At 38.1% G+C, this 27,339-nt stretch overlaps 1 protein-coding gene across 1 annotated transcript in view; it reads left to right on the top strand.

The window, feature by feature from the left end:
• The window catches only part of BEND5 (BEN domain containing 5), an 840,737-nt gene that overhangs the window by 587,661 nt on the left and 225,737 nt on the right, over positions 1-27,339 (top strand). Inside the window, exon 7 of the mRNA XM_070939557.1 lies at positions 24,586-24,675. Coding sequence (XP_070795658.1) covers positions 24,586-24,675 — 90 coding nt within the window. The remainder of the gene's footprint in view (positions 1-24,585; positions 24,676-27,339) is intronic.

Below are 27,339 nucleotides of genomic sequence, written 5' to 3' on the forward strand. Positions count from 1 at the left end.
AAGGCCTGCAGGCAGGAAGGAGAGACAGAGCTCAGATGAGGAACAAGAACCACCCCCTCCTGATGCAAGGGATCGGAGGGTGCAGAGAAGGTGTGATCAGTGCAGATGGAGCAGGCCACGTGCGAGAAGAGTGCCCCACCCAGCTTCACACCTGCGGAATGAGATTTAAGGAGATGCCGTGGGGAGGGGCATTTGTTGGGAACAAACGCTGAGTTCCTGAACTGTTGTGTGCCGACGTTTGAACTTGCCAAGAATCCTTGCATTCCTTATTGGTGTTCTGGACTAATTATCTGGATCTTTTACTCCCTGAACTCCTTGCTTGGGTCTTCTTTTGCCAAATACATTTGGAATTTATTGCCATGCAGCCTTGGTGCAGACAGTGCTGGGGTGGACTAATTGCAGCCAGAGGCTGCTTGAGGTTTGTGTGGGGGTTTGTTTTCACTCTGCTCTGGGACTTGCCAGAAATGTGGGAGCATTTGGGGAGATTTGGAGTAATAAAGGGGAAGTTTGAACTGCCAGCTGTTTGTGTTATCTCTGTGCCGTGCCCTGGGTCATCACAGTGTGTGTGTGTGTGTGTGTGTGTGTTGTGGCCTGTCGACCCTGGGCCCCTTCAGCAGCCGAATCAGATGAGGAGGAGGTGTGGGAGTCAGAATTAGCATCAAGGCAACCTGAGAGCTCCGAGAGGAAAGAGGAAATGGAGCTGTGAGAGAGAGAGAAAGAGGCGGAGCGCCATCCATCAGCCCTCAGATGGAGAATCAACAGCCCCCAGGTCTGGAGGTGGCTGATGAAGAAGAGGAGGAATAGCTGGGTCCAGTGCCTGATGTACGGATGCGCAGAAGGCAGAGGAGAGGAGAGCAGTGTAAATCTGTGGGCCAATCCTTGGGATGGAAGATCCACCACTGCTAGTGAAGCCCCACCCTAGCTCTCGGGATAAAAGGCAGGGGGTGGAGATGTATAGATGTGGCAGACAACTTTCATCTCCCTGCTGGACAGACTTGTTAGGCTGCTGTGAGAGAGAGGCTTTTTGCCGTGGCTGCTGGCGCTCCTAATAAAGGAATTGTTGATTGATTACAGAGGGTTTGTCATGTTTGGGGAGCTGGGTCAGAACGATATACATACATACATACATATATACTGTATTCCTCAGCTTACAACCAATTGTTTAGCAACCATTCAAAGTTAAAACAGAACTGAAACAGTGACTTATGACCGATTCTCACACTTACGATTGTCATAGCATCCCCACAGTCATGTGATCAAAATTAGGGTGCTTGGTAACCAGCATGTATTTATGATGGCTACAGTGTCCCAGGGTCACGTGATTGCCATTTGTGACCTCCCTTTTGTGCCAGTTTTTGACAAGCAAAGTCAATGCGGGAAGCCAGATTCCCTTAATAACCACATGATTCACTTAACAACTATGATTTGCTCAACAACTGTGGCAAAATTGGGTGCAACTCACTTGCTCACATTGCTTAGTAGTGGAAATTCTAATCCTGATTGTGGATGTCAATTGAAGACTACTGTGTATGAAAATACACAATTTAACGGCAGGATCTGTTTTGCAAGACTTCTGATTTTTCAAACCAATCTCAAGCTAATAAAGAAAAGTGCTTATGAGTTTTTTCCCACTTGAATCTAACCATAGATTAGATCTGGAACAACATTGTGTTCTGGCATATATGTCTGGCAACATAATTTTTCTGCCATGACTAAGATAGATATAAGTTGTCCTCAGCATGTAATGATTTTATCTTGATTCCAATATCACCCAAAGGCAGCCTCAATGTATGTAAAACATGTTAAGGAAGTCAGATGGTTGATAATAGAGGTAAGATAGGGATTGGCAATGGGTACAGTAATCTTCATGCTTCTATCCTTGTCTGCAAATCCAAGCACAAGTGGAGAATGCTTTAAATCACTAGTGGAGAAAAGCCCACCATGAGCTACAGTCATTTTGATGAAGTTCAAATATTCTGTGATTGTAATATCACATGAGGGAGCATGATTGGTATTCCTTAGGTACGTTGCATAACTCTAATGCACAGCAGTCTTTATTATATTTTTCTTTAGAAGTGATATATGTTGAGTTTTCTTTTGCTGCTCTTTTGCTTTCATTGTCTATGCAAGAGTGACTGACTGATTGACTGAGATGCTAAAAAAAACCAATAAAACTTTGATGATCTCTAAAATGACCTCTCCTTAGTGAAAGGCAAATAAAGAAAAAGGCAAATAAAATCCATGGTAAATCAGTATCTTATTCTGTAAATTGGACTCTGAGCCTTTGCCAGAAATGTGGCACTAATCAGTGCTATTGGACACTTCCCTGTGACCTTCCACCCAGTGACTCTCAATGGATGAGAAAATGGCAGATTTCTCAGTTGAACATTACCCGTTTCCTGTAACTGCATATGTGCAACTGAACAAGCCATGGAACCGGAGATGTTGATAATTGGCAGTACACAATAGAAATTATATCAGGAAGATGTTATAGGTCAGACTCTCAGAGCATTCTAGAAATTAATTGTTCAGGTTGGGGAAGGTTGATTTATAGAGTATATGACACAGTTTGTAGAACTATAACTATAATCTACAAACAAAATAAAACCAACGAACGGAAAATCTCAGGGAGGAAATAGGATCATACCTTATCTGAAGTAATCAATACGTAGAGTACAATACTCTGGCACTTTGATGTACACAAGACAAAACAGAGAGTTATGGATTTTGACATGGAGGCTTTAAGAGCTATTTCTCCTCTTTAACTCTAACTGTGCACAATATTTCCTATGAAGAAAAAAAAAAGTGATCCTACAAAGAGAATTGAGTGGATATGAGAAAAAAAAATCTATCATTTTATCGTTCTTTCAGTCTTTTCACAGCTTGGGAGTTATCTGATTTGAGATTATTCCCTTCATAGCAAGTATGATTCATGAAATTAAAATCCAGATTTTAACTATTTAAACTTTATTTTAAAGACGTGTCAAGTGCCCGTTTCCTAGCTTACCTGTTCGTTCACAGGGAGCATATTTCAAAAGTTGTACTCCTAATTGTGCTTCTTGTCTGGATTGCCACCTAGGGTGATCAGAAAGAAACACAGGGCCACCCCAGCTTAATTATGCTAGGTAGAAAATTGCTTTGACACTTTATCTTACTAACAGTAAATATATTTCTAGAAATCAAAATGGTTCTTGTTTCCATCCAGGGTTTCATTGTGCTACGGAATTACTATCATATTGTCAAAGGATAAAATCTGACACTGAAAAATATGCCCTTAGAGTTGCAATCAGTTAAAAGAAACTTAATGAAAATGTGACCCGAATAACCTGGAAAGTTTTAATAGATAATTAAACTAAGTTGAAAATCAGAGTAAAATTAATGGCATAGCCGAATGTGTTCAATTGACTTGATCCCTGCTGATTTACACGAGTAGAAACTGTGGACTGAAATTTTATGAAACCTGCCTTTTGAGAGAGCTGATGGTAGAATATCAGGATCTAGTGAATGCCCATAGATACTTAGGATGGGTAAGTGACTACAGGTAAGCTTATAGAACAGGGGTGTCAAACTCGATTTCATTGAGGGCCTCATTAGGGTTGTGTTTGACCTCGGGGGCCAAAGTGGCCATGGCCAGGGTGGACGTGGCCAGCTTGATGTCACTTGTGTTGGGGGTGCATGTGGTGGCCCGAGTGCTCTGCCAGAGAAAACGGGTTCCTGAGCTACAGTTTTGGCTGCGACGGCCTCCTGCAACCCTCTGCCACTGAAAATGGAGTTCAGCAGGGCCACATGCAGCCCTCCCAAGCTTCATTTTTGCTGGCAGAGGCACTGTGGGCCAGTTCTTTGCTGTTTCCGGAGTGGCCCCACGGGCTAGATCTAAGCACCTCATGGGCCAGATCCATCCACAGGGTCTTGCTCGACATCCCTATTATAGAATGATACTTTGGAAATCTTTGTGTTTATGTGTGTGGGTCAATATATTTTTTAAATCTTTTAAAACATTAAACCTTTTTCAAATACCATTTTAGCCTTACCTAGTCTTAGATAGTTTTACCTAGATAGTAGATATTTGGGTTATATCTTTAGGTATATAACTGAGGTGCTCTTCCATAAGGTAATTTTAAAATTATTCAATGGTTTAGCAACAACATTCCAGTTAATTCCAAGAGAAACCTATCAGCAGAATATCTAGAAGCATTTTAGTTTTATTTTGTGGCAACCTGGGACCTTAGTGCCACAGTTAAAATGTATCTTGGGGACTGAAAGGCAGAAAAAAAATAACCGACCTTGAGGGAATGTTTTCAAGGAGTTTGTACTAGAGCAAACTAGTCCTAATTGCATCCCATATAATTACTGAATGACTGATTGCAGAGCAAAAAGTTCAAATAGCAGCTCAAATAATATTTTCTTTTCGTTTTCTATGGAATCCAACTATTATCACAACTCTTCTCCAGGAGGTGTCATTAGCATAAGCTGTTCTTCTTCTGAAGACTGAAATTTTAAGGCATTTAACTTGTTCAATATCCTGTATTGTCCTGTATGCTATCTCTAGAGCTTGGTGTTATGGGGAAGAAATGTGACTTTTGTCTTGTGGTGCTTAATAATTATCTGCGCCTCTTAGCAGTGTTGAACAAGGGCGTAAAGAATCCTCCTGAGGTTGATCTGGCTTAATGACAAAATGACAGCATAAAAGCCAGATAGGAAGATGTTTATTTGAGGACATGTAAATAGATCCCCTGAAGTCAATTTATGAGGGAATTTATATAAATACTAACCAAGAAAGGAACCAAAATGCAGCTTTGCTTGACTCCCTTGGCTATTGAAATCAGATCAGAGATTTGCCCAGGCTGACTATATTATTTTTTAAGGCATATGTTGTCATGCAATTCTATAACAGCAGTTCGTTGATTGTAGAACTCTTGAATCCAGCCTGCCGTAAAGTTCATTGAAGCAATGAACATAAGGGAATTTTTGTTGCACATTTTTTAGCTAAATGCTGCAGAATCAGGGTTGACTATTCATTCTTAATTACCACTTCCCCCTCAAATTAGGTACAGGAGCTTCCTGTTCAGGCATCTGGATATACATTTTTAAATTAAATTCTATAGTTGTAGAGATTTGTAGCTGGCAGTATTGTTTTGGCTACCTTTTTGAAAAAAATTGGAGTTAACTATAGCTGAGATGTCAGCTGGATTCTCTATATAAGAGAATAATGATGTCAGCCCATCAATTTGTTTGCCTTCCATTAGCTCTGCCAGAACACAATTGTGGCTGGGTAGTTTGCCCCATTTTAACTCCTTTTTTTAAAGTGTTTGATCTCTAGAAGATAGCTGAGTGATAAAGTGGGACTTTATCCTCATATAGAACATGAAAGTATGTCTCCCATGCAGGCATAGGTATTCAACAAGCCACCCAGGATGAATCAGATGCAGAATGACCAATGATAATCTAACAAAGGGGATGAAGTAACTTTGGATTTGACAGCTTTTATCATCTCTTAGATTTGAAAAATAGCTCAGCTGTTACTTATTCACTTTACAGCATATAACTGAATTGAGCAGTTCTCTTTTTGGCAGCAGCAGAGCAGTAATCAAATCACCTCTGAAAGGATTGAGCTTGGCATCTATTTTAAGTACAGTCTGCTGAAGTTTCTGTATAGTTAAATCCAAACCATGTTTTGGCCTTTAGACCAAGGTTCTCCAACCTTGGTAACTTTAAGACTTGTGGACTTCAACTCCCAGAATTCCTCAGCCAGCAAAGCTTCAATTCTGAGGGTTGAAATCCACATGTCTTAAAGTTGCCAAGGTTGGAGAACCCTGCTTTAGACAACTAATGGTTCTGTTCTCTAGGAAGACCAAGCATACAGATAGTCCTCGACTTACAACAGTTCATGTAGTGACCGTTCAAAGTTACAACAGCGCTGAAAAAAGTAACTTATGAGCGTTTTTCACAGTTGCAACCATTTGAAGCATCCCCATGGTCACGTGATCAAAATTCAAATGCTTGGCAACTGGTTCATACTTATGACCATTGCAGCGTGCCAGGGTCGTGTGATCACTTTTTGCGGCCTTCTGACAAGCAAAGTCAATGGGGAAGCCAGATTCACTTAACAACCAGGTTATTAACATACCCACTGCAGTGATTCACTTAATAACTGTGGCAAGAAATGTCGTAAAATGGGGCAAAACTCACTTAGCAAATTCTCACTTAACAAGATAAATTTTGGGCTCAATTGTGCTTGTAAGTCGAGGACTACTTGTACTTTCTGAAGAATTGCACCAATTAGCATTATTTTTATGTAGTCATGCCACCTTATTTACATGAGGCTGGCATCAAACATATAGTCGGAGTGACTTTCAGTAGACCAACTGAGAATACTCAGGGTAGATGGCCATCTTCAAGGTTAGCTATGATTTCAAAGTGGGAGATCATGATAGGCAAACTGGTAAATCATATTCCAGTCACAACTGCATTACTCTGGGCTGACCATGTATCATTTTAGCTAACACCATTGAGAATAAAGACATTGTGCCTGTGATCTGGCTAGAATATCTTATGGCCCCTGGAAAATATATTAAAATAATTGCATCATGGAAGTTTTTCTTTAATTTTTCAACACTTTTTTTTACTGTTTTTGTACACAGATCCAGAAAGAGGAAGGTGGGATGAAATCTATTTTTAGACAGTAATTAGGTAGTTTTGCATACAGTTTTGAAAATTAGAAAGATTTTCTAATCCTTACATTCTGTGTCTTAATAAGAAACGATTAACAAAATTCAGGCTTGCTTTCCTCTTTGATTTTTGCTGCTTACCACAGTGTCAGTTACTTTAATTATTTCTATTTAATTATATCCTAGCATTTGAACTATCTTCATTAACCTTCATCAGAGTGAGTCATCCGGGCTAACGCAGATCATGGAAACAACATCTTGTGCAATCCTTCTCCCTACCCTCACCCGCTTCCTTGACTTTTGCTTTCCCTGAATTCCTTCAAGTTATTAATTGAATATTAGAGCACTTGGCCATTTAGCTATTCAGATCATAAAGCAATATGGGTAACATGAGGCTGCAATAGCTCAGTGGTCTCCACATTCTCTTCTTCATGCTTCATTAGCATTTTTAAGAAGAGACTACAAAAATGTGCAGGAAAAAAATGCTTCATCTAAGATTAGCAGCAAGTGAAGGACAAATGTTTACTCTAAGCCTGTCATTAATACGTGACTGTTCTTTTGCTGGTTGATAGTCTCTAAAGGAAAGCTAAGATTTTTCAGTGACACATTCAATCATTGGCTTTCTGAATCTGTGAAAATATGTTCTGAATAGACATTTATAGAATTCAGGTGTCAAATGGCTAAAAAGGAATGTGGTACAGACCTCCTACGTTCTTCCATGTCTACATATGCCCCTCACATCAAAATCCATGAGGGGGCACATAGAAGCTTAAAGTTTTGGCCTTATTTGAGAATAACCTAACTATGAAAGAAAAGGTTAAAGGATCCACAAATCTTTATCCTGGATGTAGCATATCTTCAGAACCATAATCAGTTTTCATTATCTTGAGATTGCCTGATTGCCTGATTGGATTTGAAAGTGACTGCTTTAGAATATAAATCTGATGACTAACAGTTCAAAACAGAAAAATTCAAAAAGCATCCAGACAACAATATCCAATATAAAGAACTATAATAGGGGCTCCACAACCATCCTACCTTGAAGCAGTGGTGAAATCCATTTTTTTTTTACTACCGGTTCTGTGGGCGTGACTTGGTGGCTTGGTGGGCGTGGCAGGGGAAGGATACTGCAAAATCTTCATTCCCAACCCACTCTGGGGCCAGCCAGAGGTGGTATTTGCCAGTTGTCTGAACTACGCAAAATTTCCCCTACCGGTTCTCCAGAACCTGTCAGAACCTGCTGGATTTCACCCCTGACTAGAAGGCCTGGGAAAGCAGTTCATGTTTTTAAAGACCTCTAACTCATCACCAGGATGAGAGACATATGAACTGTGGAAACTCAGTGAGGGAAGAGGCAGCCTGAGGCTCTTCCTAATACTATATTCCTTGCCAAGGCTCAAGGAATTCTTCTATCCTTTTTGTTTTTGTAACAACTTATGAACATTTCCCTCAAGGCTGTATGTAGAATACATTGCAATAATTTCCTCATGAGCCACTTAGACCATGAGTGACTGTCTGAAGGGCCTCCCAATCTTGTAGCAGGTATAGTTGATGCACAAGGTAGAGCTGCTCAGAAGTTCTCTTGCACAACGTTACCTGCCCTTTGTGCAGGAGCTATGAGTTCAAAGAAGTCAGAAAATATTGAATGGGATGTTTTGCCTAAGGCTCTATCAAGACCTGTCTTTTATCACTTAAGTAAGCAAGTGCATTCAAAATATCATTTTTGCATTTGATTATAAAGGGGAGAGGAGACGGCTGAAATGTCCTCTTGATAAATTTTTGATTTTTCTTCATTACTTGCAAGCACAGGGTAAATAACTTATAGAACATTTGATTCTTACATCTTATATATCAGTTACAAATGGCAGGTGAGGGAACCCACAGCCATTTATTTCAGGTTTGCAGAAAGCAGGAGGCAAGAGAAAGATAAGAAACTCTGAACACTTTAGACAAAACAGGGAAAAGTATTTTTTCAATTTTTTTATTTTTTTGCAATGCATTAATAATAGACAAATTGGTGTTCCAGGATCAAGTTTCATGTTCCCCTCTTTTGGCTTCTGCCAGAATCTATGTCCTACTTTACTTCAATTGTTAAAACATGGGAAGGGACCATGCTTCAAAATGCTTGTCTCCTGCAACAATTCCATTTGCAAGAATGTCCTCTAGTCTACAGGGTGAATGGTCATAGCTCATGTTTTCATTGTGAAATCAAGGCAGGCTATCATCCCAAAGTGAAAGATACAAAGGGCTATTCCCAAAGATGCTTTTTTCAAGAGGCAACTGGACTTTCTGATTTTTCTTTGAAACTGTTTTGGTTCTCATCCAAGAAGCTTCTTCAGCTCTCATTGGATGGTGGGGAATGGGAGGATTTATACTCCTTGCAGACAGCTGGTTATTTGCATTATTTTAGTGAGTCGTTAAAGCCACCTGGAGGTTTATCTGTGTCATCAGGGTTACCTGAGTGGTGCAAATCAGTGGTGGGTTCCTCCCGGTTCGGCCCGGTTCGGTGATATGACATCACCGAACCGGTTCTGCCCCCCTGCCCCCTCACGCTCCCCCACCCCCTGAGTTATTCTTAACTTTTATTTGGCCCCACCCCCAATCTATTGCTGCCTCCTGAGTCCCAGCTGATGGCTAGAGGGAAAAAAACTGTTTAAACTCTTGCTGCGGGGCTTCAAAGGGCCGCCCTACAGCTAATCAGTGTTAAAAGAAAACAAATGAGTAGATCAGTGCCTGCAAAAATACATGAGTAGATCAGTGCCTGAAAAAATAAATGGGTAGACCAGTGTCTGCAAAAATACATGAGTAGATCAGTGCCTGCAAAAATATATGAGTAGATCAGTGCCTGCAAAAATAAATGGGTAAACCAGTGCCTGCAAAAAATAAATGGGTAGATTGGTACAGCTCTGTAAGCAGTTAAAAGCCTGGTAGACCAGTACCTCTGCTAAATCCTAAATAATTGTCACATGACCATCAAGCCACGCCCACAAAATAAGCCACACCCACAGAACCAGTAGTAAAAAAATTTAGAACCCACCCCTGGTGCAAATGTGGTGTAGAGCCTTCTTGGAACTGTTGAAAGGACTGTGTTGTAGACTGGCTATAGATGATGTCGTATCCCTCCCCCTTTGTTGAGAGAGGGCTGTTCTATTTTGACATAGATGACCTCTTTGACCCCTCTTTCAAACCTGTCCAAAATGTGAACTTTGCTGTCTTCAAAAGAGTGACCTTTGTCTTTTAAATGCACACAGACTGCTGAGTCTTGTCGTGATGGGTCTGTTCTCCTATGTTGTGCCATGCATTTATGAAGTGATTGTTTTGTTTCCTCAGTGTACAGATCTGCACATGACTCACTGCATTGTACTGCGTATACCACGTTGTTCTTGAAAAAACACATTTGGGACAACCATGACCTGGATGACTGAGAGTCTCCATAGACAAAGAGATATTGTTGAGAATTATACCTGGAAAAAAGTCTAGAAAGGCCTTGGATTAGGGAAGGTATCACTAAATATATCAGTTATTTCCCTAGTAAAGAAATATTTCACAAGTAGTCATATCCAACGAATTGCAGAAGCTGTTCATAACACCCTCAGATGTCCAAATGTGCACACAGCCCAAAAACATTTGTTCAGTTCTGCAATTTATTTTTGTACTATTATCCATATGAAGTGTTTACATTGAATAATGTGGTAACGTATTTCAGTAAACCTGTTTTCACATGTCACCTTTTGATAGTGAAGCTTTTAAGTTGACTGGAGACAGACAGCTTTGCCCTTTTTCTCCACTTAAGAGAAAATGAAACAGATGGGATCTCCAATTCTCTGCACACTGCTGTATAAAACCATTACAACCAATATAAATGCTCTGGTTAAATGACAAAATAATGGTGGTCTGTCATCTGAGTTATGGGAGTCATTTCTTTTCTAGATTACATTACAGGGTTTGCTATGCAGTTTTATGCGGTTCATTTTGGATTCTGTACTCTGCTCTGGTCTCTAAGCAAGGCTTTTTGAAAAATTCAGGTAGCTCAATCCTCCTTCCATCATAAATTTAAAGACTGGATGTATCTCCTTTCCCCTTCCTATAAAAACTAATCAGAAAAATAGTCATTCCAGAAGTTGGAAGTGAAGGTTTAAGGGAGGAGTGATGGAGCCATACAGAGTAAAAAAAAGACAGTTTGCTTTGTGTTGGTTGATTGATTGATTACTTGCTATCAAATAGTTGTCAATTTTTAGTGACCAAAGAGATAGATTTTTCCCATGACTGTTTTGTGTTACTAACATTAAAAAAACAAGTCACTTATCCATTGTGCAATATATTTTTGTTTTGTTTTTACTATGATTTAACTAATGTAGCAGCACATTTTCCCCAGCAACCATCATCTAATAATGCCACATTTATCAGAGAGAAAATGAAATAATCATTATTTATAGGAGTAGCAAATTAGATTTGCTTGAAATGGATGGCATTTTATGGCTACATTTGATGCGCTCTAATAGAAAAAAACAGGCAGAAGAGATTACTTCACCCAAAATATCTACTTGAAGTCTCTTGGGGGGAAAAGGTAACTTTGACATTTGAACTTTACACAAGAATGCCATGGAGAGAAAAATTCTTCAACCTGCATTACTTGGAAGAGACTATTCTCTGTTTTTTAAACTGTCATATCAGTTGCACATTTTGCTGTCATATCTTAGATATGGGCAGCTGCTGAATTTGCATTCATTAGATGTATTACTTTATTGATGTATTTCTTACTAGGTTTGATTTGTGTGAAAGGCCATAGTGAGTTAGACGGCAAACATTTGGGATATTTTACTGCATATTAATTGATTTATAAAAGAAATATACTGAAACTGTACCCTCAGTAAACACAAACTTAGACATGTAAAAACTCAAGAGCAGATTGTCCACCAAAAATATAGAGGTAATTAGTACAGTAAAAAGTTAAAAAAAAACTATGACACACAGTTTTAGATGAGGACAAAAAACAAAGTTTCAGATTTCTTAAATCATAAGGAGAAGATACACAGTGTGTATTCAAATATCTAGGTCAGATCGTACAATAATACATTACAACTTATTTCAAGCTACCAAGCAAAAAAGGGGAAAAAATTCCCAGAGTTTGATAAATTTGCAGACTGAAAAGTGGAGGATGACAATCAAGAAAAATAACTGAAATATTACAATCAGAGAAAGAAAAAAAAATGAGCTTGCATATAGAAATCTGTGTAGTTTTAATATGTACATGTGGAAACAGATATCTGCCAATAGGTATTGAAGCAGCCAAAATGAATTGAAAAAAGAAAACTGAGTGAAATTGATACAGTTACACATTCTTAAAGTGAGAAGATCTAGCATAAGGTTGTTCTTTAGTTTGAATGCTCACTAATATTATTTGGATTAGATATGAAACTGTTGGGTCAATTCATTTGTCAGTTTAGGTTGATGATATTCAATTATTTATTTCCACTGCAGACTATATACAGTATGTTATACAATGGATACTCTTACCTAATATCTAACCAGCTAAAATTGCATCCTAGCCATTTTCTCTATTTATATCCCACCTTTATTATTTTTACAAATAATTCAAGATGGTAAACCTACCTAATGTAGATATCCAGCACACCTTCTTCCTTTTATTTTCCCCACTATAACACTAAGAAGATACTTGTGAGATACTTGTGAGGTAGGTTGGACTCAGGGAGAGTGTTGTTGTTGTTGTTAGTTGCGAAGTCGTATCTGACCCATGGACGAAGTTCCTCCAGGCCTTCCTGTCCTCTACCATCTTCTGGAGTCCATTTAAGCTCACGCCTACTGCTTCCATGGCTCCATCCAGCTGCCTCATTCTCTGTCGTCCTGTTCTTCTTTTGCCCTCAATCTTTCCCAGTATTAGGCTCTTCTCCAGTGAGTGATTGGGAGAGTGATTGGCCCCAAGTCACACAGCTAGTTTTCATGGCTAAGGTAGGACTTGAAGTCATGGTCTCCCACTTTCTAGCCTTTGGACTCTAAACCTGGTGAGGGGATTTTATACACTTGCTCTGTGTTTCTGGACAGAAGAATTGGACTCATTTGGTTTTGCACTAGTTCCTGTGTGGGGGTGGTAATAGTATTCCTGAGGAATACTATTTGGAGTTGACGAGGCCCCAATAAAGAGTTAAACCCTTGGGGTGTGTGCACAGGACAGGATACTTGATTTTTCTTTCTCTTTGAAAACGTTTCACTTCTCATCCAAGAAGCTTCTTCAGTGCTAACTAACTGGTGGGGAATGGCATTTTTTTCAAAGGAAAAAAACAAACAAACAAGAAAGTTCAGTTGCCTTTTGGAAAAAGCATCTTTGGGACAACTATAATCTGGATTATTCAGATCTCCATCGACATGGATGTTGATATGTTTCAAATATAATCCAGTACCAGTCCTGACCTAAAAATGTATATAACAACTATGTGACCATTTTTTCCCCATATAGATTCTGTTTATCCTGTGTTATTGGATTCTTGTGATTTAATTGGGTTTCACACTTTTAAAGTTTAGATGGGTAGGTCCTTGGGTCTTGAGGTTCCTGAGCACAGTAGAAAACAGAGGTGAGTTAACCTGCTCAGTTTGCTGATCATTCCTATGCTCTGCTCTCCTTCCAGAGCTAAATAATTCCACAACAGTGTCTATGCCTACACAGCTTCTCTTATCCAAACTGCACCAAAAAGAGAAGGACAATGCTCTTCTGAGGGCTCAGAAAAGAAAACAAAGTTCAAAAAAGCAAGCTTTTTTAAAAAAACAACTCTTTCTGTTTATGTGTACAACAATAGCACAATTGTGTAACTTCTTATATGGAGGTGTTAGAAACCAAGACTTTGCTTTCGTCTCCTTTGAGCTCTTTGTGAGTTGAACCATAGTCAGCCTCTCAAGGTAGGTGAGGTCAGGAAACAGACAGGAACTACTGTAACTTTTCTTCATTGTTACATGATGTTAGAACAGAATCTTTAAAACTTGCCAGTTTCCTTTTCTCTCTCTTTCATACCCAAGAGAATCAAGGCAGGCCACACTTGAGTTTCTTCCTTGTACATTTCTCCCTTTTAGGGGTAAGCTGATGTTCTTGTAATGCCTATCACATATTTTCTTCAGATGTATCTTCTTATTCCTCTACACTTAAACCCAACTGAGTTGGATATTATCAGAAATAACACAGGATCAACAGCTTCTCTCTTCTTGAATCTGTATACTCGATATGGATGGTGTTGTCTATGCCACCGAAGATATGCATCTGACTATGCTTTGCCAGTTGATTTTAGCTATTTTTAATCTTTTCATACTTTTACATGCAGGCATATACTAGGAACCAAAGTATTCCAAAGTTCTAACATAGGCTTCAGAATAGGATTTGGATTTCTTCAGAAGCCTGGCACTCTTTGCAATTAGTCTGGATTTAAGAGTTCCTTATCCGGCACCTTGCAGGCACCACCACTGTTAAGCTTCCTTTGTGAAGTTGCAGCTTTGAAGGAGCATGGGGAAGCTAGATTTTTTTTTTCTCCTCTAGAACTTGAAATAATCCAGTTTGTCTGGCTCCTCTCAAGATCTTATGCTGGAAAAAAATTATACACTTTAATAGAAATACTTTTTGCCTTCATTAAATTAAATCTCTAAAGCCCAATAGCATTTCCAGTGCTTATATGAAAATGCCAGTGGGGATTGGAGATTAAAAGCTGTAGTTTTATACAAGTCAATGAAGATCTCAATAGGAAAGAACACTCTTCAGATATAAATTGCTCCAGTATAAAAATTGCATTTTTAAAACTTAGATCCTTTAAAAACACAGTGTTCAGCCCTGTTATGATAATGTCTGTTTGCATGTATTTACTATAAGGCTCATATACATTAGGTCTCTGTTCAATAATATTTCATTAATTATATTTTATTATTATATTTTATTTGTTTTGTCTAGATGCTCAGTTTTTGATTGCATTTTCATATAAACCTGAGCCATCGAGCTATTTGCATTCAGCTGAAGTGCTGTATTTTCAACTCAAGTGTAGGAAAGTGGAATATTTTCTGTGTGCTTGTTATGAGCTTCATTTTATGACACATTGGCACCAAACCATCAAAGGTCATTTTTTTCCTTCATGACCTTGAGAGATGACCCAGGGCTGTTTAAATGGAAAACAACAGAACCTGTCTCCTTATCAAAGCTGTTAGAAATGTTTGTGCTTTCATCTATCCAGAGAACAAATCTGATGGCTGTTTTCAAAGAAAAATATAAGTAAGAAAAATACACTTTAGGATCAAGGAATATTAATATATTCTTACTTTCTTCATTCTATCTAGTCGGATGAAGAAAAAGTTCAAGCATTCTTCTACGTAGAAGTCATGAAGGATAGCTTCATGTCCTCTTGACACTGCTAATCACAGTAGCAATATTTAGATTTTTCTTGGTGAAAGTATTTGGCATTGTATTATCTCATGGGTGACTATGCTCTGACAGATTTTCACACTTTAAATCATAGGTGGATTGGTCAGTATAAATTTTTCCTCATTCAAAGTAGTAGTTTCCTCATTCAAAGTAGTATCAGATATATGATGGTCGTGCTCGTTTGGTTCTATGAGGAAGTTATTCGGTCAATACAGCTTCAGGTTCAAAAAATTGTTTTTATTATTTACAAATATATACATGCATACGATAATGAACAGGGTGTCCTGTTACATTTTTTTACCCTAACTGTATGACTCAGATGTTGAGAGGAGAGAGAAGTTCACGTGTTGTCTCGCTGAGAGATAGATGAGAGAAAGAGAGAAAAAAAAGGGAAGATATCCAAGTGGTTTCTAGGTAAGAGTCCAATAAGAGACTTCATTGGCTGATATAGTCACATGTGATGTCTGTAAAGACTTAACCCCTTCTAGTCTCTGGTGCATCATATGCAGGCAATATCTGACAAATAGTGTATGTTATACCTAGAGACATATATCCCCATCATACTGTTCCCTTCCAGCATCAGTAATCCAAGGATATAAAAGTCATAAGATAAAAGAAAGGGAGATCGAACTAAATACAGTTTACACAGTACTATTCATTATACAACTGCATACCTCTCTTTTAAAAAATCATCTACACTTTTCCTATGACCATTTGATTGTAACTTTTTAAACATTTCAGCTCTCTCTTTTTAAGGATAACATTAATTATAGTCACCCATTACTTTCTTAGACTTCCCTTTCCTTTCAACACAGATGTCTGAGCATGAAAAATAAAAATAAAATATAAGATGCAAAGTTCAGAGATTCATGCTTTGGCTTCTTGAACTTTTGGGATCATTCTCATCAGAAGAGATGGCCAGGGCAGTATGAACTTGGTCTTTGGGAAAAGAATGTTCTTTTCCCTCTTTGTGTCAATGTTCACTCTACTCCATCCATCTCTAAAACCTTAGGACAAGAGCTGACCAGTAAAGGTGATTTGTATACTCTTTGTTTTGAATCTCTCTACAAAATTCTTATATAGTACAGCTTTTTTTTTTTTTTGCTTTAATTTATATGCCGCCCTTCTCCGGAGACTCAGGGCAGCTTACAATGCGTTAAACAATAGCCTTCATACTTATGTATATTTATACAAAGTCAGCTTATTGCCCCCTACAATCTGGGTCCTCATTTTACCTACCTTTGAAAGGATGGAAGGCTGAGTCAGCCTTGAGCCAGGTGGGATTTGGACTTGCAGTAATTGCAAGCAGCAGATGTTAATAACAGTGCATTAGTCCACTGTGCTACCAAGCTTGCTCTTCAAAAGGGGGGAAATGTAGCAGATGAATACTGACCGCAAAGAACAGAAAATTGAAAATATCCAAACATTAAAAAAAATACCCCAAAGATAATTGCCCCAGAGAGACTGGGATTGAGTCCACTTCCTGGAATAGAGAACAAGGGAGAATATGCTACCTTCAGACTGATATTGGCAGGACAGGATATTTCTGGAGCTATAGATATATGCATGTCCTCTGTATGTCCCTGATTTCTAGGCTAGGATAACAGCCTTGCCTTTCTCCTTCTAAATTGTACTATTGTTAATTTTCTTATTGTTCTTGCTACATCTACTTTGTGCCACTATGCAAAGATCTGTGCATGCTCCAATACCAATATTAGTAAATTGCTTTGTGATTATCAACTGAAGAAATGTATTCTTGAAATATACCAAAAATTACACCGGAGAAATGCTAAAAGCTACAATGAATCTGAGGTAGGCTGTTATGTCTGTGAAAAAAATAAAGCTTTTCATGTGCAGGGACATCATTAATATTCTTCTGCTGTATTATTCAGCATGCAGATTTCTGTAGCTTACAAGAACGGTTTTATAAAGAGAGATCAAAATTAAGAAAAAGGGAAACCCTTCTCTCTACACAGCTGTAGGATTATAGTTTTATGAGAAGGCTCATAAATGAGGATAAATACTGTGTTTCCCCAAAAATAAAACCCTGTCTTATATTTTTTTTGAACCCTGAAATAAGCGCTTGGCCTTATTGCCATGCGCTCAAAAGCCCGATTGGGCTTATTATCAGGGGATGTCTTATTTTGGGGGAAACAGGGTACATTTTTAAAAAAGATTATGTAAATCAAAGACAAAGCTGCAATAAATCAATGTGCCTGTAACTATTAAGTTATGTCAAGGTTTGGATACAAGATTTGATGTTCCTCTGTGCAAATTTGATCTGATCTACACCTTATGATTGGGAAATATATTTTCATTCATAAAACAGAATCCCTTTCATAAATCTGGCTTCCCTTCCCAGATATTCTATTAACATCCCAAATTTGCTCAGTCTCCTACTCATTCGGGAAAAAAAAAAGATTTGGAGATCATATGAGGGTAGAGCAAGAAGGATATACCGTATCTCATCAAACACCTTGTTGTAAAATGTAACTCAATTCAATCCAATCGGTACACAGCCAGTTTCCATGCATAGTAACATCCTGGAAAGAGAAACTGGTTAGGTATTGAGGAAAGAGGAAGTCTGCTTTGCTGAAATTGGAAGTATTGAAGTGATTGAACTAACATTTTCTGTCTCTTGCAAATAGCATGGTGGCATTTTAGTCCACTTATCAAATCAGTTCAACCTGTTCATCAAAACTGATGGACACAACAAGGAAGACTGCATAAAGCCAACTGTCCCAAGATGAATGGCTTCCGCAAGAAAATACCATTGATTAATTATTTTGTAAAATGAAGGTGAACCTACACTTTCTCTCAGAGGCTCAAGTTAGTACACATGATTTCTTCTCCCCTTTTTTTGTCACAACAGCCCAGAGAGATAGGTTAAGGCAAGAGTTTGTCACTGTAGGAATCATTTATATTCTTTTCCCTTAGTGTTCAGCACCACTGACCATTTTTATTTAGCAGAGTTCACAGATATAAACAGCCAAACTAGCTACACAGAGAATGCTTTTGCAGTATAAATTAGTACAGACAGCAGCAATTGCAGGCAGGGATACAATTGCTTGGTATCAAAATTCTTATCTCTCTTTGTGGCCAAAGAAGAAAAAAAATTCCATGTACCAAGAGCTGGCAAACATATAACCATGCTAATTTATGCATTCACAGAGGTAAGTATACAAACTCTCATTAATAGTGTTTTTTCTACCAACATATCCCATCTCTTAAATAAATGATGGTTGAGACTAAGGCCCTAGGGCTTCAGCATGCATTTATTTTATAAATTTAGTTCTTGCTGGGTTAGATTATTTTTTCCCATAGACAATTAAACTTGTCTTTGATTTTAATTAAAAGCTCTCCCCAGGCTGGCATTTTTTTTAAAAAAAAAAACACAACACAATTTACAATTTACTTTGTAGAAATATGCTTTCTTTTGTTTCAAGGTGTACAATTCAATGTTTTTCATTCTCTGCTACTTTGTACTTATATGTTTATGCATAATAATGGACTCATCAGAATCTTTATTTCATATTGAGTTTCTAATTAAGGCTTCTTGATATTTTGTGTTAAGAGTTGATGAGCTTATTAAACTCTAAAGTGGAAAAAAAAACATTTCTGAGTAAAAGAAATCCAACTTTTATAAAATAATGTCTGATTAGTTAACCGAATCTTTGCCAATCTTGCCCTTTTCAGATATGTTGGACTGCATTTCCCAACATGACTGAATATTCCATAAATTAACAGAGATAATCCTCATTATATCAATATAGTTGAGAGTTTTACTTTGCAAAATTTACCTATAGAAATAAACAAAGTGGTGTGATGTGCAATTTCAGCGAGGAAATGATTTGTTCCAACATTATACTGGCTAAATTGTATTGGCTTATATTTTATCATCAAGCTTATACTTTATCTGCTGGTGATTGTTACGTTTTAAGTACCTTATGTATAGTTGAGCTTCTGTTTATGTTTTGTTGATGGAACAAGTCCCCTGATTATATTTTTTAGAGTTGATAAGTGTGATTTTGTTTTGCTAAAACTCATATGGTTGCAATAAAGTTTTAAATCATCATCATCATCATCATCATCATCATCATCATCATCATCCTATGAGGACATAAGATGCTGGGAAGAAAAGCTCAGCTGGATTAAACCAAATATCCATCAGATCCAGATTTTGTTTCCCATAATAACACAATGACTTAATGCCAGTTGCTTTCTCCTGCTATTAGTGCTTAGAAATTGGCATTCAGCAATAAACTGCCTTTGCATATGAATGTTATGCAGATTAGCTAGCTGTGCACATTTTGAAAATGATCTGAATGGACAGCTTTGGACTTCCCTTGAGCAATGCTGCTTTCATTAAAATAGACTTAAATTTTTTTCCAGGCGGGTAAAAAAAGATGCTGTTGCTTTAAGAGTTATATTAGTTTTAACCAATAGATTCCTTATAGCCCTGACACTCTCCCCCCCCCCTTGCATTAACCTAAAAGAAATCAGGGGACTTTAATGAACAGCAGAGAAGTGCAGGGCTGCAGAAGGCCCAAAGAACTTCCAAATCATGCATCCTCTAATGGAGATATATAAGGAGACAGAGGATTCTCTTCTACAAATGAATAATCCCTGTGAGTGTGCTTCATAAAGCAACATTTTCTTCTTGCTGTTAAGAGCAATGCAGCCATTTTTAAAAATGCTTTTCCTGCTTTGACTGGTACTTACAGTAGGTAGAAGAGGCTTCTTTGTGTGCCCAGGGCCTCTGCCGTTTACTGGCCACAGCAAGCTGAGATGTGAAATGTCTCATCAACACAAATTGTGGCAGCTCTTCATCTCATCTTCATACATTGCTTGTGTGGCATACAGCTTTTTGCTGAGACAAATGGCTCTTTGCTTCACATTTGAATGTATAGCCATCCTGTATTAAATTCTCTCTCTGTTATGCACATACAATTTACATTAGCAACTGAAGACTAAAAACACATCCCGAAAACAGTGAAAACACTTATAAATATCAAGGCACACCTAAAATATTGATGTTTCCAGATCTCCTTTGTGATTAAGTGTTTAACAGCAAGAGTAATTGAAATAAAAATGATACTATTGTATCATTCTCTCTCTCTCTCTCTCTCTCTCTCTCTCTCTGTGTGTGTGTGTGTGTGTGTTTATAGGGGGTGGGATAGTGAATTGTATACCCTGAATCTCCTTTTGAGGCATTTTTCCTCCCTCATTTTATACCACATATTATTTGTAGGACACATACATTTTGGAGATATTGAGAATTGTTTCTAGCATTCTGGGATTATCCGACAAATTTAACAAGATGATGTATGCCTTTCAGGAGACATATTTGATGTTCCATTTATTCTTAGCATTGGCACTCTTAGGGGCACAGAGCTTTATCTATACTTGTCTTATAAATAGAAATGGAGGGAAGGAGGCAAAAAGAGCAGCCGAAGGAAAGACCTGTCTGCTAAACTTCATGCTACAGTAAGAATGCATGCAGGTGACATTAAATACCACTTTCTGCTCATTTAATTGTGTATTACTGTAATCTTGCCTTTTGGAATCAAATAACATGCCACTCATCTTCCTGTTTCCTATTCCATTTCGTGGTGCCCATATTAAAAAAAAAATGCAGATACCTATGGTTAATCTAAATGCAAAAGCCGGCTTGTGATGGGAAGGCATAAACATAGAGGCCTTTCTGTGCTAGTTAATTCTCTCTCCTTGTAGGGCCATTGGGCTTGACAGTGTCAAAAAGCAGAGAGGCAGAAATGTTTGCTTCTAAGACTTCATGCTGATTAAAAACAAACAAATCGAGAGTGGAAGAGGAGAAAATCCTCTCACTCAAAATTGTTTTGCCATTTTTGACTTTCTATATTTGATAACAATTCTCCCTCCCCCTCCCTTCCCTCTCTCCTACCTTTCTCTCTCTCTCTCTGTCTCTCTCTCACACACACATACAAACAAACAGACCAAAAAGCAAAAGATATTGTTGGCCTTTTGCTTGACAAGAGCATCCTTTCTCCAGGTTATTAAGTTGAAAATGCAGTCAAGTATTAATGCTGAAATTGTTTGCACGGTTTCCCTCCTCTGCGCCAAGGACGTTCAGCCGAGGGAAGAAGCAGAGGAGTTATAGACCATGTTAGAGGGAGGTTGGGAGTAATGTGATGCTTAGAAATACAGGTGCTCTTTTGTTGTTCCTGGATCAAAAACAGGTCAACCGATTTTTACTGGCAATCTCAGGCTGTTGGTCCCAGGCTACTTAAAGCACCATCGTAGTTCATCACGTTATGTACTCTTGGAAAATGTTAGATAATGCAAATGCACAAAAGGAAGGAAACACAGTGAAACAAAGGAATCATATGCCTGCTCTGTGATTGGCATTATCACAGTGATATATGAGATGCATTCAAAATGTTGACGTAAGAATAATTCCTATGAGTACAATGCACTTCTAAATACCCCCTAATCTATAAATTGCAGATGTCTATAAAATTCTGTAAATTGATTATGTTTCCCTATAATCCTTTCCTCTGGCCAACCATAAGAATTGAATAACTATGTACTCTATGTAGTTAGGAACGAGGCAACAGTTGTGCTAATTTCTTATTACCCTGTTTTGAAAATTCTGCTGTACATTAAAGTGATTTTTGCAAATGAAAGCTAAAAGCTAAGCAAAAGCTCCAGTCTGTTTTGCCTAAAGATGATTATTGCATTCTCTATGTTTTACTAAATGACAAACCAATTTGTTACCTGCCTGCATGAATATTTGCCTGTATTAGAACCAGAAATGTTTTATTTTTATTAGCACAAACTTTTATCTTCTTATGAAGACACAAGGGTGCAATAAAATTAGCATGCAAATACAATGCCCAATTTGCATTTTTCCCCCACGGTCAGCAGAACCAAAAGGAAAGAAAATCAATTGTCTATTAGGTCAGCTGCATACACATCAAGAGCTTAAATTAGATCATTGTAACGACTTTTCTAATTTTCAGGCTGCCAAATTAATATGAAATGGTAGTAAGTAGCTCAACTTTCCATCATTTCAGCAGCAAACAGAAGACATCACAGAATGCCTGTTCTAAGATAGCAAATGACGTGGCATATAATGAATGCAAAATCAGTATAATGTACTTACACATATGGTGATATTATTGTTGTTTATATGACTGGATTCTCCAATGTTACCTTTCAGTTATCATACTGTATGATGTCCTAGCCCACCCAAAATAAGTTAAATGATTCTTCCTGTTTCCAACTTTTAATGAAAGATCATAATTCAATTTTTTTTCTGACAGCTAGACAACCTGAGCTTTGTTATTGATGTGCTACGTTTCATATTAGTGAAGTGAATAGTGATGGTGCAGTTTTCCCTTTCCCCCTTCTTTCTTCCCCCAATCCTTCCAAGTTTTAAAAATAATCTTGTACAGTCCTGCATCTACCTATCACATTTCTTATCTTTCTTTCTAGCTATTGTCCCAAAATAGAAAGGATTTGTTATCTAACTCTCAAGTAAATAAAGGATGTGAATTCTTCCCCAATGCGCCAGCAACAGTAAACACAAGGCAAAATATCATATTGTTTATTTTTCCCCTGAATGCTATTTCTTGATAACAATATTTTTGTTGTTCTTTACCTTGTTGTCCCAGGAAGCTATGAATTCCTTGAACCTGGCATGTGAGCCAGTTAATTATTCAACTAAATCAATTAAAATTTCTTGAATATCTTTATGCCCCAGAAAAAAAGGATACTTGAAATTAAAGTTTTGAAACCAGGTGCAGGGATTTGTTCTAAGGCCGTGAGTTTTAAAGGGTTATAATCAGGACAATAAAAAAATCATGACCTCATGGATTAATATAGTTTCATTGACTAACACAGTTAGAACACACCCAAAAGGTGGGCATTGCTAGTCAGAAGGTAAACACAAAAGGTGGGCACTGTTGTTGCTAGAGAAATATGATCCATCAGGATTTCTTATCTATTAGCACAGCTGACTCCTTGCTCCTTGTGTCCTTCAGGGAAGGTTACTGCCTTTCACTATTTGCATCTGGCTCATCTTCAGAGCAAAGGAATTTCTGTTTTCTAGCCACCAATTAATGAAGGTCCCTCTGGGGCCATATGTGTTATTCTTTTATTACAATTATGCATCCTCCATTTGATCAACCCTTCTCTTCTTTTCATTTAAAGGTAGCATACAAGATTGAAAAAGCCAGTGAAAATATGTTTGTTTCTTTTATACAAGAAGGACTGATTGTGATGAAAACTTTTAAAAGTTAAAAATTATTTGAATATTTAAATTTGAAAACTGGGGAAAGGATTAAAAAATTATACAATAAACTGATCAGAATTTGTACTGGTTGTGTCTTTGTACTTCTTGTGTCTAACCACACTTGGTAAAATAAAGTATTCTTTTAATTCTGCTAATTAAATCCAAAATTACTTCTTAAAGCAGAAGAACCCCTTGGTAATTGCTGGGTATATGTTTGTGTACTTATATTAGTGTGGGCCAGGTGTTGGCAACCTTAAACACTCAAAGAGCCACAAAGGTCCTAACCGGAAGCCCCCTGTTCAATTCTGGACCGGAAGTCCGGTTCCCCCACCATAGTCTCCTCCTAGTGCGGCATCCTTTTTCCTCTACCTGTCCTAACCAAAAGCGCTATCAATTGTGGAGCTGACCAGCGACAGGGAGCCGCAGCAGAGGGATGAAAGAGCCACATGAGGCTCCAGAGCTGCAGGTTGCTGACCCCTTGTGTGGGCTGATCAAGCATGGCATATGACTGTTTTTCAAAAAATATCCTGTTGTGTGTTCATCAGTGTTAAGAAATTTGTTGGAACTGAGGACTGAATCTTGATTTCCACGGATCCAAAGCCATGTATTTCCTTTGAAAAATTAAAAAAAAAAAGCTCATAGAACCTGATTTTTTTTCTTTCTCCTCACAAAATTCTTCCAAACTTTAACAAGCCTTTTTTGTAAATCCAATATAGGAAAGATTATCAAGGGCAGTCTTTTAATTGGCTGGGAAATTCTGGGAATTGAAGTCCACAAGTCTTAAAGTTGGACACCCCTGGACTAAACCAATAATGGGGAATGTCTTGTTATGGACCATTTGTGTCCCATAAAGCTTCTTATCTGGCTTGCCAAAGACATTCCCCACCCCCCACCCCGAAGTTCTATATCTTGGTTCTATGGCTCAACAGTTTTCTAAACTCCTTGAATTTCTTTAGGAAGAAAAGCTTAATCTTAGTCAAGAAAAACTGTCTTAGTTGAAGGGCTTTGACTCATAAGAGCAGTTGCTTGAAATCTTGCTTATTCTTCAATTTTCTCATTGGAAAAAGCAAGAAACAAGGCAACAAGAAATACACAAAACAAAGGCACTCAGGAACAGCCCTACCTCTCAAAATCCATAGTTCCTTTATTTAAGGTCAGATAAACATAGGAAAAAGAATGTCAATTTCATGATTTTTTTTTTTAAAAAAAACCTCTCTTTCTTTCTTCAACAGTGAATCTTCGTCCCGGAGCAGAACAGAAAGTAGTGTTTATTACGGCCCGTGTCCATCCAGGGGAAACACCGTCATCTCTTGTATGCCAAGGTACATTCATAGCTGCATATGTATGAATTTGAATGAAATTCAGGAACAGAATCATCTTATCTCTGTGTGGAAACTGTCTCTAACCATTACATTTGTTAGCCTCCGTTGCTTAAAATTGCATGCTTGAACATTTTAGTTTAAATTTTAAATGGGGATGATTTGGAACTGCACCATCTTTCTGCCACTTTATGGCCATCAGGATTAGCCCTAGAAAAAATTCCAGTCTGAAATTTTGGAGGTTCTGCTTCTAATCACTGTGCATGACTGTAATCTAGATAAATCTATGGTTGACATCTATAGTTGAAACTTTCTAGTTAGGGAGTCCAAACATTGCTATAAAACAAACCTTATACCCGTGATGGCGAACCTATGGCATGCATGCCAGAAATGGCATGCAGAGCCATCTCTCCGGCACGCCAGCCACAACCTGTTGACCTTCCAGGTTCTGGTATGCACTTGCGTGCTGGCCAACTGGTCTTTGCACATGTGGGAGCACTGGAAACTAGAAGAGCAGCTCCCTGGCATGCCTGAGCTTCCAGTTTCCCGCCCACACATGTGCACCAGCCAGTTGGTCTTCACGTGCGCATGTGCACCAGAAACTGGAAGCTCAGCTTCCTGGCACGTGCATGCACGCCGGGGAATTGCTCTTCCGGTTTCCGGCGCACCTGTGTGTGCACGCTGGAGAGCTGCTCTTCCGGTTTCTGTTGCTCCCCTGCGTGCGTGCTCCCTTTTCGGCACTTGGGGTCAAAAAGGTTCGCCAACACTGCCTTATACAGTAGACTAGTATTAGGTGTGGAAGTAAATAGGATTTAAACTAAGTTTAGTAACATATTACTGAATGAGTATTTTTACTCCTTCGGTAATGAGTCTGCTGACAAAACAAACCCTGCAGCTGATAAGACTGTGCTACAGCTGGAATGCATTCCTATATAAGATTATATGAAATGGCTCTAATCTTATACAGCCATTATAAGAATGGAAGGGAATGGCCTTCTTCGTTCATACTAGCCAGTCAAGGACTGTGAATTGTGCACTTTAGAAGTTGGTTTCTCTCTAAGTATCATAGAAGGGAAATGTAGATAATTATGTTTACCCTGATTTGGGAATTATTATGGAATGGTAGGACAAAATTATGTTAAACGGGTAGGAAAACAATAAAGCATGGAAGAAAATGACTGAGAGTAGTTATGATTGTTTGCATTTTTTAAAACTAAAGCATTACATTCTTACAACACAAACATGAGCCTGGAGATGTATATTAGAAACGTGCTTGTCAGCAACAATATTGCATGCTTGACTTGTTTATGAATGGAAGGACTGGAAGATGGTGGTTTTCCATCTACAATAAACCACTGGGTTTACTGTCTCTTGGGGATTTGCTTCTTGTGCGTCATTAGTACTCTAAAGACTGATGAAGAATCAGAGTAAATCCACACCTTCCTCATGAAAGTTAACAGAGGCACAAAATGGATAGATATATTTTCATAAAATTTTGGTAGCATATATCCAAATTGAAATCCAGTTACATATGATTTTCTACTTAATAATACAGCAAAGGTGTAAGTTCAGGGTATATAATATATGTATTTTGATGAATCTACTCTGACTCGTAGAAAACAGCTTAGAAAAGCACATAGATTTAAATGCTGTTGGAAGCACTGTCCTTAAAACTTTGTTTCTGAGCCTAGATCACTTATTTTAGCTGAACAACACACAGACTTTTATATATGGCACCATGAAAAAAGTGTTAACACTCCTGTCTAGTAGTAACCTCTGTTAAGAACTGTACTGAACAGCTTTCTGTTCTCACAATGATAAATGTAATCTGTATGAGATGCCCCCAAATAGGACTGAGTTCAATAACATCTCTCAGAGGTATTAAGAGATTTCTCATACTGAGGACAATATATAAACACCATGATTAATAGGTACTAGTAATATTACCATTTTTAAAAGTGTCTGTGTTAGAAGCCATAACTCCAGTTGAATATAAAAGGTAAAGGTAAAGTTTCTCCTCACACATATGTGCTAGTCATTCCCGACTCTAGTGGGCACTGCTCATCTCTGTTTCAAAGCTGAAGAGCCAGTGCTGTCTGAAGACGTCTCCGTGGTCATGTGGCCGGCATGACTAAACACCAAAGGCACACAGAACGCTGTTACCTTCCCACCAGAGGTGGTCTCTATTTTTCTACTTGCATTTTTACCTGCTTTCGAACTGCTAGGTCGGCAGAAGCTGGGACAAGTAATGGGAGCTCACCCCATTACACTGTACTAGGGATTTGAACCGCTGAACTGCCGACGTTTTGATCGACAAGCTCAGCGTCTTACACACTAAGCCACCGCGTCCCTTCCAGTTGAATATACATATCCATAATGAGCCATAATAAGGTTTGAGTGGTTCTAGCTTAGTATGTTCTTTCTACCTATACATTCATGTAAAACTAAACCCAGATTATTTTAGTTATCTATTAATAATCTGTAATTAAAACACAGTTTAGAATATACCCTTAATTTCTTAAGCATTCATAACGGATTATCATTATTGGATGATTCCAGATTCTATTATTATGAGAGAGAGATAAATATTTTATGAATGCATTGATATCAGAGGTGAGTTCTAAAATTTTTTACTACCGGTTCTGTGGGCATGGCTTATTTTGTGGG

This window comes from Pituophis catenifer, unplaced genomic scaffold (assembly GCF_029215685.1).
Source record: "Pituophis catenifer annectens isolate HBS135680 unplaced genomic scaffold, rPitCat1.0.hap2 SCAF_3, whole genome shotgun sequence".
In the NCBI taxonomy this organism is placed as follows: Eukaryota; Metazoa; Chordata; class Lepidosauria; order Squamata; family Colubridae; genus Pituophis; species Pituophis catenifer.